This window comes from Rhagoletis zephyria, unplaced genomic scaffold (genome assembly GCF_001687245.7).
Source record: "Rhagoletis zephyria isolate East Lansing unplaced genomic scaffold, Rhagoletis_zephyria_1.1 Rzeph_scaffold_02482, whole genome shotgun sequence".
NCBI lineage: Eukaryota > Metazoa > Arthropoda > Insecta > Diptera > Tephritidae > Rhagoletis > Rhagoletis zephyria.
The window spans coordinates 859-14,408 of record NW_016159566.1 but is presented as its reverse complement, the minus strand read 5'-3'; the positions used below and the strand labels follow the sequence as shown (position 1 = coordinate 14,408).

The 13,550-nt window shown below is 34.3% G+C and overlaps 1 protein-coding gene across 1 annotated transcript in view; it reads left to right on the top strand.

Annotated features, from left to right (window-relative positions):
• The window catches only part of Osi12 (DUF1676 domain-containing protein Osi12), a gene marked incomplete at its 3' end in the record, with an annotated part of 20,237 nt that extends 11,948 nt beyond the window's left edge, over positions 1 to 8,289 (top strand). Inside the window, exon 2 of the mRNA XM_017621505.1 lies at positions 7,871 to 8,289. Within this exon, the coding sequence (XP_017476994.1) occupies positions 7,871 to 8,289 (419 nt within the window). The remainder of the gene's footprint in view (positions 1 to 7,870) is intronic.
• Positions 8,290 to 13,550: the final 5,261 nt, after the last annotated feature.

Genomic DNA, 13,550 nt, shown 5'->3' with positions numbered 1-13,550 from the left:
CAAAAAGCAGCAGCAACTACAAAAACAACACTGTCGCATAAATTGTATATGATTATAAAAATGTATTATAAATAAATATAATGAAATGTCTGGTAATTCCCATAAGTTTTTCTATCACTGAAAGAAATTTTTAATAAGCTTGGGAGTGTTGTCTGTATAACAAAAAGTTAATGTGTTACGCCGAATTATCAATAGGCATTGAAATAACCAAAAATGTTTGCCACGTGGAAATGAATTTAATGACAATTTTTCTTAACACAAACGGAGAGGTATTTTTAAATGTCCAAATTTGTCACTGTTGTATGTTGTTAAATGACATAGATTTTCATTTAATGCCTAGTGGAAATCTGGCATTATGAGTAGACATCAAAAAACAAAGAAAAAAAACTGAACTGAAATATCTTTCAGAATTGCAATTGCTGCCAATTTCAAGCATGTAAATATTTTCCAAATTTGGATTACACTGGTTTGATGGGAGCAATTACTGATTCTAAAAGTTCACAAGAAACTTCAAAGACACATTTTTACCAAGTGACTACCACATTTTTGCTCATCGACATTTTATTTTGGTTTGTTTTCACATCATAAAAAATGCTATAATATTATGAGGTAATTAGATTCACGCCTCAGCATAACTAATTAGCAAAGTGTACAGATGGATGAGCAAAAAGTGACGCCGCCTACTGCATTGTGCTTTCGGTGAAAAAATATGAGGGAATATATTTAATGTCATAGATAAGAGCGAACACACATACATACATAAGTACTAGAATGACCCAATTTTACCCAATGTCACTATTTTTTTCAGGCTGATAGCTAAAAACTTTCGAATATTTTTAAAAACCCACCTGACTAAGTCTGGTTGCCAAATTCAAATTTTAATCCGATGCGAGTCTCCGTTTTGTACAATTTTTGGCTGTAATATTTAAGAGCATGTTCAAGGACATGGCAAGAGCAGATATTGTGGAAAAGTGGCGCGCTATTAGGTTAAAAATATGTTTTCGAGGTCGCTGAATGCGATGGAACAATTTATTTTTCTCTATAATCAAAACTTCTTGAGAAATTCTAAAAAATCTGAGAAAAAGGAGAAAAAATACAAACATGTTTTTGTTAATGCTTAAAATTATTGTTTAGAATTTGTTTTTATATTTTCCATTTCTGTTGTGGGATCGCTGGATCGGATAGTAAGTTGCTGTGGAAGCGCCTTTTGATGATGTAAAATAGTGTTAAGCGTCACTTGAGGTCTGTCATACCGATATCCTTCACTGTCAAAACTACGATTAAAATGCTTGAAAGTTCCAATTCGAGAAGTTAGACGAAATTTCAAAAGTTGAGCCGAAGTTTCTACTGAAATTAACAAAAAGCATTCACATCCTTTGTGATTACTACTTTAACGAGTAAAAACAAGCTCATACTGGCAACACTAAGGACCTACTAGATTAGACTAACTTAGCCTTGCAATTAGTTAACGTACATATAAGCATCTTTAAGTAAACGGTTTTTGTTTTACACCCTCTCATACATGATGTATTTTGCGTTGCCATATGGCAACACGGGGTCGATTTGGGTTAAATACACCTTTCCGAAAACTACCGCCACATGTTCAATTAGACGTTGTCTTAAGTAACCTTTGACTTTAAAGTCCACTTAATATTTAAAGGTTGGATTAAAAATTAAGCTATGTCTAAAATTAAGCATTTCTATTATCGGTTTTTTAATTACATATGTTTCTTGGTTGTAAATCAATTTAAAACCGATTATAAAATGCTTTACTTTAGACACAGTCATACATTTTATTGCAATCTTTAAATATAAAGTGAGCTTTAAAGTTACAGGTTACTTGAGAAAACGGCCCTTAATGACATAAACTTATATAGTTAAAAGTGGGCGGTACCACGCCCATTTTCCAAAATTCCATATTTTTTTTAAGGGTATTTGTGATAGTATCAATTTTGAGTAAATTAGCGTCTTTTAATTCCGAATTTTCCATTATTTCAGCTTATGAATTTTCATGTACATATACATATATTTAAAAAGTATTTGAATTTTGTAGGCGAACTCTGACTTTTAATTTCCTGTGGTAGTAAATCAAATAACTTTATCCCTCTGTAAAACAAGGAGTTTTGACTACAAGTTTTAGTTGGCAATGATAAACATATTTCACTTTTATTTTTGTACTTAATTCTATAAGTTGAATATTTTGCTGCTTGATAATTTATTATTTTACTAGAGTGCCAATTACTGTCGAAATTCGACCGTTTTTCTAGTTTTTAAAAGCCTAGGAGAGATTTTCTAACTTAGCACGTAACTAAACTTATAAGGTACAAAATAACTTAACGGAAAATCTTCTGCTTTGGAACTTAAACGTGACTACAATTTTTTTTATGTGTTTGAAGGTCTTCTGAGGACTTCAGGACTTGTAATTGACCCGATACATTCAGTTTATCGAACAATTTAATGATTTGATACATATCGATAATTCGTTAAATTTCAAAAACACTAGAATCCTATAGCCCAACACAGTTCAATAAATCGACTTATTTCGATAACTGTGAAACTAAAGGGCTCGATAAATTTCTATAACTCAAAAATGTATATATCTTTGGATCATTAGCGCACACAAGGGGTGGGTTTTGGGGTTCAAAGCCCCCCTAAAGCTAATAACCTGAAATACAAACTGTATCCTAAAGCCAGCTCTCAAGAAAAATCACAAGAAATATTTTTTTATTATAAAGCACTTTGCTTTTGCTGTAAATTTTCTTGAAGAAATAAATATACGAGCATTTTTTTCTTGAGAGATGCAAATTGATTTAAGTCATTTTGATAGAAGAAAATTCCTATTCCATTTCTTGTGCGCCATTTTATATGAATTTTTCGTTTTTTTTGAGAGCTCTTAAAAGTTTAACTGCGAATGAAACTTAAAAATATGCAATGCATACTCACTTACTGAGCCTAAAAGAGTTTACAACTGATATGTCCTTAACATGGATTCGAAGATTTAATTTGCCCACTTCGAATTCGTTCCACCAAAATTGCCTACATAACAAAAATTCAAGCTCATTTAATTTTCTCGGTATTCGAAATATTAAAAAAATTAGGCAATCGTAAAAAATCACCATCTCATTTGAAAACCAGAAACCAGATATCGAGGAAAATGAACATTAAAACTCTTTTTTTGTAATTTTTTTTATTACTTTTGCAATCTTGTGTTTATAGAACTTTATATTTAACAAATAACAAATTACGGGAAGACCCTTTCCGATAAAAAAAAAAGAATTATTGAAATCGGTTCACGTGGTCCAAAGTTATGCGTTAGCATACTATTCCGACGAATTGATAACCTACCCCTTTTTCGAAGTCGGTTACAAATGTTTGAGTTTTTTGCTAATTTTATGTAAATAAATGCAATTTATGAAACTTCAAAAAGTTTATTTATTTATTACATACTGTACATAAAACTTGCATAAATGTACTTTAATGATCATTTTATCTGAAGCGAATTTCCAGAAGTATAAACCCCTCCCAAAATATATTCCTGGGTGCGCCCCTGCTTTGGATACCCTTACAGATTTGTAATTTTGACAGCTCCATATTTTTCGAAAGCTATCGAAAAATTTCTATAACTGATAAGCAGTGATAACTCGATAAACACATATAAACTTGAAATTTCGATAAATTGATATATTTTGAAACCAATTTCAGTAGATCAATAATTATCGATAACTCCGTAAGTTGAAAGAACACGATGCATTATGATAGCTCGTTAAATTTCGTTAAGTCTATAAATAACGATAATTCAATAAACATCGATAACTTGATAAATTTCTCTAACTTAACAAATTTCGATAATCCCATACATTTTTATAACTCGATAACTATCCGTAAATTTCGACAACTAAGTTTCTGTGTCTATAAATTTCGACAACTCATTTAGCATCGATCAATTTGAATAATGCGATACGATGCGATAACTCAAAAAAAAAAGGATAGCTCGATACATTTCGATAACCATAAACTTTAAACAATTCGGAAATCGCTACATGTATAAATTGAAAGGACCCAAAATAGATCCCTGAAACACCCCTACGTGATTAACTGCTTCACTGGGCGTAACTTTAGTCCAATTTCAGAAATTTTCAAGGCCTTGCTTTTATGTATCAAAAGTAATAATTGTACGCAGTTTGGTAAAAAATTATAGAGCGGCTACCGATATACACATATGTGGTTATAAGTGGGCGGTGCCATGCCCATTTTCCCATCTTAATCGTATCGTTTTTGCTAAAGAATTATTGCAAAGATCAATTTTGAATAAATTAGCTTCAGTGTTTACTGATTTATGGAAGATTTCGTATTTCTCTAAAGTACCATTATTTATAAGGGATGTTGGCGTTGTTATTGTCCGATTTTACAAATTTTCCCCCGTTTGGTATGTTGTATCAAGGCCCAACAGCCGTGTCAAGTTTTGGGAGAAATTGGTGAAGCGATTACCGAGATATACACATGGGGTCATAAGTGGGCGGTTCTACGCCCATTCTCCAAAAATTTATAATATTCTTATCTTTCGCTTAGTAGTTACTAAAATATCGCAGTTTTCGTATTTCTGGAAACTGCCGTTATATGGGAAGTAGGCGTGGTTATTGCCCGATTTATTCATTTTCAATACCATCCGTGGTGACAGGTAACAAGATCAACGGAGATAAGGTCAATTGACTTTTTTCCCACCTTGGTTCGAAATAAAGTCAATTGACGTTATTACGTTTTCAAAAGCGAAATAAAATCCATTGACATTACTGCTCTTTCAAACATTAAATTTGCTTAGCTTCGCGGCCGCCCGCGTCCGTGCGCCACACCAAATAAATAGAATTTTTTCGAATTTTCCAAAATTTTTTTTTAATTTAAACTTTTTAATCGAGTTCGGAGATGTTTGCATTAAATATTTAACACCAAGACATAAAATCTGTATCGTTCGTTCAATTTAAAAAAATGGGGTGTCAAATTAAAGGCTTGTTCTTTGGGTCTACAACATAGTTTTAGTTCTATGAAAAGGGTTGCCACAAGTTAGAAAATCAAATTGAAATAATCGCTTTCGCAGATGTCTGCGTTAAATATTTAACACCAACTCATAAAATCTGTATCGTTCGTTCGATTTTCAAAAAGAGGTAGGTGTCAAATGAAAATGCTTGCCCTGTATATGTGTAATATGGTTTTAGTTTTGTGCTATATGTAAGAAAATCGAAATCAAATTATTTAGTAAGTTAAATAAATTACCCCAAAATGGGTACCAATCGAAATGGTTTTGAGTAAACTTTATTTTTTAATTACATTTAGGAGAGGTGCCACCTGTTTGAAAAGTCGAATTTAGTTAAAGAAGTGTTGTGCTTAAAATACTATGCAACAATTAAAATATTTTTGAGGTGCTTGAAGAGAGTGGCCACCTGTCTAAAAAGTTAAACTGAAATTACACTGTGGGACAGCCGAAACCATCCCGGACTTTGTTAACATTTTCTGAAAGTATACCCATCCAGTAATAAAACACTCGGTGGAATTGCAAAAGTTAGCTCGTATTTTTATTTCATGGCCTACTAAAGTTTTCATGTCTCGGCCTAAGTAGTTTTCAATAAAGTCGAAAAAATAGTTAAAATAAATATCTGAGCGAAATTAAAGGTTAAGACATATATAATAAAATTTCATGTGAAATATTTCCGTAGAACAATTCAACCCATTAGCTCCCGCCTAAAGGGTCAAAAGGCAAAAAGCAAATTTGGAAGGTCGTTAGAGGATTGAATTTTACTAGGGGTCTTCTCAAGCAAAAGTTTCATGCCACCAACGTAAAAGTCTCTAAACATTTAAAATAAAAAATTAACAAAAAAACTATTTTTTTACAAAAATTTTTTTAAGTTTGGAATTCAGTTCCTTCTTGGTACAGATTTTTTGTCCCGATGCAACAGATCGGAAAACATGTATTTTTTTTACTTGCATCTCTAAGACAAATGGAGTGCCACACACAGTGGTCGCAAATTTACTCAGAAAGAAGAAAATTGAAGAGTTGATTTTTTGGAAATAAAGATGAAATTCGATTTTTTTTAGAAAAATTCGATTTTATCCGAATTTTAGCAACACAAAGTTCGCTTTCAAAAATTCGCCATTTTGGAGCTAAAATTCGAATATCGAAGCACCGAATATCCTTTTAACTTTTGGATTCTTTCACGTCAAATCATGATCTTTCATAAATACATAAGGCCCTGGTCGTCTAAATTTAATAACAATGTGCACAAGTGGGCTCGGGTGTATAAACGGCTGTTAAAGCCACGTGAATTTTATTTAATGGTAGATAGCAAGGCCTGCGATATAAATCTGAAAAATGCCCATCCTTAACCGACACACAACTTTGTTTTTTCCTAATACTTATGCTGGATTTCCACTAGGCATTAAATGGCAAAGTTAGGTATTAAAAAATAATCGTGTCATTACGTTAAAAAATTGTCCTTAAGTTCATTTCCACATGGCATTTTTTTAAATGGCATACATATTTTATCATTTCAATGCCTAGTGGAAATTCAGCATTAGTTATCAGTCAACATAAGTTAATTTGAAAAATATGAAATTTTTATTTAAAAACAATATTATTTATTTCATGACATATAAATCATTTCCAAGTGGACAAACAGAGAAATCGTTAGAAATGTAATTACCATTGACAAACGTTGACGAATGCGGGTGCATTGAGCCAAGGTGTGAGTGGCAAATAAAAGCTAATAAGGCTTAAGGCATGTCATGTTTCTGAAATGGATATCAATACATACTATATATTCATATATATGTGTATATGTATATTAGACTGCATCACCAAGAAGAGTTGCGGTTTTTTCGGCAAGATTACAAAATGTATTATATTTGAAGACGTCCGCCGAAATATTTCGGGAAAATATTAAGATTTACGTGGGCTGGACCGATTTGAAAATACCTCCAAAAATGCAGTTTTTTTATAAATAAAAATAGTTTATCTCAGGGCCATTTGAAAAAAATTCCCTCAGATTAAAAAAATATGCTTAAAAAATGTGCATAAAAATACTTAAAAATATTTTCAACGGAATAGTAATAATTAAATTTTTGATGCTGTTCTTTTTTTACTTTGCCAAAACTATTCTAATTTAGACTTATGGGATCTCAGTAGAAAGATGTCCTACTCTTTTTGTTTCTGTGCAAAAAAAAAAAGTCATTCATGGGTGAATTTTCTTCTCAGTAAATAGGTCCTTTTGAGGCCATAAATTCGTTAGGTTAATTATTTTTGATCACCCTAGTATACATCATACATGAAGCAGGAAAGCGAAAAAAGACACATTGAATTGAATATGAAAATGCAATTTCAAATATCCATTTAAATTGCATGATAACTGGCTAGTTATGAGGTTTTTACACATTTAGATCAAGCGTAGCTATTTGTACACTGACACTATCCAATTTTGGCTAGACAAGTTAGCCGTGACAATGTAAAATGCGCAACTAAATGCAAGTAGCAAGTGGCCATCGGCGTATAAGTGTAAGCGAGATCGCCTTGGCACATGCGCCACTTCCATGCTGGCTCACTGATTGCAGCTGTTGCAACTTATGTCAATTGCGATTAATCAAATCAAACAAAATTAACGAATACAAAAAATAATTCGCAGAAAAGTGAGCGACAAGTCTGCAAGTATCAGGTTAAAATCAGAAAAAAAAAACTTTTTATTTTTGCATTAAAAGCATATTGAGACTTTTGATAACAATTTACCAATTTTAGCAGAGCTTTCACTTTCCTAACCTATCACTTAAATAACCGATATACAATTACTCTAAACAATTTTCCATTTTCTCTCCTTTCACTCCCGCATAGGTCGCGGCAAAATGAAGAAAATGATGAGCATGATGATGATGGGCATGGCTATGAAAATGGTTGGCATGATACCCGTTGCCATGGGTATGCTCTACATGATGGCAGGCAAAGCGCTGATTGTCTCGAAGATTGCCCTGCTGTTGGCGGGCATAATGGGTCTGAAGAAGCTGATGTCCGGTCGTGGTGGATCAGGTGGTAGCTCGGGTTGGTCATCGGGTGGCGGCGGCGGTGGCTGGTCTTCGGGGGGCGGTGGTAGCGGCGGCTATGATAGACGCTCTCTTAATGAAGCGCATGAGCTTGCCTATCGCGGCTATAGCAATCGACAGACAACAGGTGCATATGCGCAGCAGAAGCAACAGCAAGAGCAGCAGCAAAAGAAACAGCTACAACAGCAGCAGCAACCGTTATCTTTGCAACAACAGCAACACCAACAACAACACAACAACAACAACAACACAGCAGCAGCAGCAGCAGCAACAAGTGCAAAAGTCATAAACAGTAGGCACACAGAATGTATAGTTGAACTTCATGAAACGTCATTAGTAAATATAAACAACAACAGCAACAACAATAACGTTTGCCTGTATTATACACGCTGTGCAATATGCTGCATATATCTATCCATAAAAAGATGCAGAATATATATAGTATATATTGCATTTTTGCCACAATGCAGTGACCGACCGTAAGTCATCTCATAGATGAAGCGCAGCCTTAACCGGCGCACAACTGCAACATGCACTACAGCAACAATACAAATAATACCGACCAAATCAACCACAAGTGTTGCTGCAAAGAAAATTTCTTGCGTAGCATTTTGTAATTAGAATTTCTGCTACTGATTTCTGCTAGCCGCCTCAATTTGCCTTTGGCGCCTTTACACACTTCACGGTACTAATACGATTTTGCCAAAACCCCTATGTGTGTGTATACATATGTATGTATACAAATTAGACCGGGTCGGTCCTGATACAAAAGAAAAAAAAAAGTTTGTTATTCTAGTAATTTGAGAGCTTATTTTTAGAAGATTTGGCGTCACGAAGATTGGCCATACGTCTCTTTAAGAGCATGGAAAACAGCCGCATTTAAAAAAAATTTTTAATTTCATGATAACTAAAATTGAATTTAGTTGAGTAGAAATTAAAATAATTGAGTTTCCTGGCCGAAGGAGCTAATTTATGTAGGTGAATAGAATATTAAAGCAGTACATATATATGTAAATGTATCTTTTCTGCGATGTACATGTATATGTATGCCACATATGTACATACATATAAGTATATAACACAGTTATGAGCAAAACACGATTTTGGCCGTTTTTAGGCGTTTTTAGCAGGCATTCCTTTATGAAGCTAAAATTCTCTCTAAGTAAGATTTCAAACTGGCTGGTCAAATTACAAACGTTTTTCCACGACACAGTCTAATACACATCCAAATGCATATACATATGTATGTACATATGTATCTCTTTTTACTATCTAAGTTTTTCCTAAAACCAATTTCCTTGTTGCTCACTTGCAAAATGAACTACTGTTATTTATTAGTCTTGATAAAAAAAAAGCAATGTTTTAACGAATCAACATCTTTCTTTCGATTTTCATAGTCGTCGCTAATATAGTTGTCTGCTTCTCCCCCTTTTTCCTTCTTTACCTACGATTCCCTGCCATACCCATTAAACACTTATGAACTCTTTTGAACTCTTCTCCGGGCGTTTTTATTGCCTTCAAAGCTATTCCGCTCATCTTCAGTAGAGAGCTGTTCTTATTCATATTGTTTACAGTTATATTTCAATTATCAGTAGTATTGCATTATTTTCCCCATTGTACATGTACTTCCGTATTAAAGCATACTAACGTGTACACACACATACATACATACATACACACATACTTATACACGTTTATATTAGTTGCTCTTCTTATTGCCTATCATTTTAATATGCCATCAATTTCATTTCGACTTTAATCCTTATTTCTATTCCATTTCCTTTTGCGAGTTTTCTGCGCAAATTTAATTTAAAAAATTATTTGTTTTATTTATTTATTTACTTATATTGTAAGTTTGAATAAGTTTTAAGTTTTTCAGTGCTATGCATTTACAATGGAACATATGTATTTAAAAACAAAATATGTATATGTAAAGCAAAAATTAGAATATTTTATATGTAATATTGTATGTAAAAAAAATTTTTTCACATTTTTAGTTATATAAATAAATTGCGATTTTAAAACTCAAAAGATATTCTCTTTTTGTTTCTTTTTCTTTCTTGTCAACAGTTTATTGGAAAGCACTTACACATGTATGTACATTAGGTGGTCCAGAAATGCATGTGAAAAAGTAAAGTCGGAATTTTGGTGCAAAAAAATTTACCCCTGTTTTTTATTTCGAAAGTTCTCAAAGTTTTCCATGTATTTTATGTGGGGGAAAAACAAGTTCTCGCAGATATGGTATAGAATACTTGAAAATCTATATTTTTCTCTTCAAGAGACTTCCACTGACAAGTACATACCGTTCCTATGAAAACTTGTCGAATTGGTGACCGTCGTAGGCGCGTCGTAGGCTACCGTCCAAGAGGACCCAGATTCGTTTCGACATTACATTTTTTCTATTACTGCCTGGTGAGCCCATTGTGATACCAAGTGAGAGCTCGAATTCAAAGCCGTCCGTTAACCTAGAAGTATAACCAGTTGGTTATTTTTAGAAAGCGCGAGAATTCATGAATGCCTGCCGCAGAGAGACAAAGAGGTGGTGGTGAAATGTATGTCTTAGATTCACACTCTCGATTTTGTGCACGTTGTGGCAACTTCGGCAGAGGTCATAGACCATTCTGCTAGTATAATATCATTCATCAGCCTTGGTAGAGGGTGTTCTAACCAAATGAGTGCATCGCATATTTTCTTATTGAGGCTGGGCCATCAAGACGGCTAACAAGCGAGTTCTTCCGACCATATTTTATTTGCCTTCTCGACGAAGTATGACTTGTGCCATGCCTTGCAGGTAGACAGCGATATTCCCAGCGCATCAGAAGAGTTGACATCACGCAGGGTAGTTCGTTTTCTCGGAAACTCGTCCGCTGCACAGTTACCTCAAATGTTTCTGTGGACTGGCACCCTCATAATTTGGGTAGTATACTTTGAAGTTAAATCGTTAAGGACTTTCCTACATATCATCGCAGTTATTGACGAGGTTCCACAACGATCTAGTCACCTTATAGCTGATTAGCTATCGGAGTATATAGTTACTGAAGGCAGGTTAAGAAAAGATTTCATGAGTGTATCCCACTCCGCCCTACTCTTGGATTTAGTTAAGAGCCATTCGTATAGATGACGGTGGAGTTATCTTGGTGACCCGATACCAAATCATCGTTCCAGTCTTTCTTCTATGGGATAGGAGTGTATAACTCGTTTTCAAGCTCCAGCGGTTGTGCTGTGCAATTTAGGGACCTAAATGTATCGCGGTAGCTGATAGAATGTTGATGTGACCGAAACTGGTGTATTTCCAGTCGGTTCGTCTCCTATTTCCATAAGCGAGTAAAGATGGAGGTTCAAAAAAATATATATCTTGAAATTTATGTACATATCTGTGTTCGGAAAATGAGTGGTCATTTGAGATGCATAATAATAAATAAAACTTATTAATTTATCGGTTTATCTGAATTAAGAATTCAATGCACTTGAATAGGGACAGAAAATCTGAATTTATTTTTAACGAGCAATATAATATAAAGGCAGCTCACAAACACCAGAGTAAAGGTGAGTATAAAGTGTAAAATGAAAATACTTTCCGACAACAAATCACATAAAACAAAAGTCTACTTTTTTTCACAACTGCAGTAATAAAGACAGTAAAAATGCAAAACTTAAACAAGAACCTAAAAATAGGTGGAAGCCACTCGACCCAAGTGCCGCGAGAGATGTAACAAGAGGTCGAAGGTAACAAAAAAAAAAAGAGTTTTTTGCGAAAATCGTGTTATGGTCACTTTTACCTGAGATTGCCTTCAGCCATGAGCCATGAAGTTGTACAGAGATGTTATGAAGAGATATTGCAAAGTTTCGCTAAGAACAGACATCGATGGACTTTAAAACTCATCGATAGTTGAGAACTGTCGCCACTGTACTACCGCACTATGGGCTCTAAAAAACAATTTGATACACACCAGCGATTTGACGGTGTAAGAGAGGCTGTCAACAGTTCGAAAAGCAGTTGGCTAATACGGCTTTGAAAAATGGTGTTGAGTAATTCCAACAATAGAGTCAGGATAGGGAACGGCCTCTTCGAGCTGTCTGAGGTTTCAGACGAAGAGACTCTTAACTCTGCAAATGCTTTAACCATATGTTAGAAAAGCTTATTCGAACAGTATAATTAAATTTCCTACGTACCAAGCGCCACTTGCCAACATGTGTAACTTTGGTTTACGGTACGTCGTTTACGGTAACTCGTTATCGGTATCATTTTCGAAGAACTACGGTCCGATGACTCACCTCAACAAACAGTGATTCGTTTTTTCTTGAATGATGTGTGGATTTTCAGTACCAGAAATGGGGCAGTATTGCCTGTTACATAACGTATCCGTTTTGTGGAAAAGGCTCATGATAATTTTTTGCAAAATCCGCATTAACTGCTTGTTGTTCAAGCATCCGATTTGTGACTAGACGTCAATTGAATTTTGTAAGCATGTAAACAGAGGTATTTTGTTAAAATCCGCTGAACGGTGCTGTCGGAAGGGTTCAATTGCTGTGCACAATAACGAATTGAGACTGTCGCGGCGTGGTCCACTCTTTGTTCCACAGCAGCAATATCTTCGACCGAACGACCAGTACGAAGACATACGGGTTTGGAGACGTTTAACACCGGCCCAGTTTCTTCGAACTTCTTCATCAAACGGCTGATTGTTGACTCAGATGGCCGGTAATTAATCAGCTGTACATTTAAAATTTTTTCCAATATACATATTAAAAGTTTGCATAAAGACTTGAAACTAGATTTGATCAAAAATTTTATAAAAAACGTTATGTGTGTGTTTTTTTCAAATAAAATGACTTTGAGGAATTTATTTTCTTAAGATTAATTAATAATAAGTAAATATATTTTTTTACTAAAGTTTCAGTTGTCTTCGAAAGTATTAGTTCTACATAATTTAGTATCCGAACCTTTTTTTGTAGAAAATCAAATTTGCGATCGACTTGGGCGAGTCTAAGATACTTCTAAGCTAATATCCATATTTTTGCATTTAGCAATAAAAATAAGAAATAAAAAGCATTTTTTTGGACCCACGCAATTGTACGTTCACAAGAACATACATATGAACATATATTAAATCTACAACAGAACTTTTAGGCCTGCCTTAGTGCTTACCTTGGTGAGTATTGAGCTGTAAGAAATTGTCGATGCCAATATTGGCATGTGGAATTGTCGAACAGCGATACCAGGACAATTTTCTAAAACCAGGAAAAATACGGCAGCCCTACCCCAACATCACATACTTTTACTGTAATGGGTTTTATCCCAGGAAAAGTATTTTGGTCGTATGCAAGAATGCAAGCCAGATTTGTTCAGTCGATCTTCCTCTTTCACGGTTAATTTAGAGAAACAAAAGCTATATAAAACTTCGCACACACCAAAAATGCCCAAATATTCTGTCTAATTAATTCCTAAATGCAGGCAACGGTTTTAGATTTTT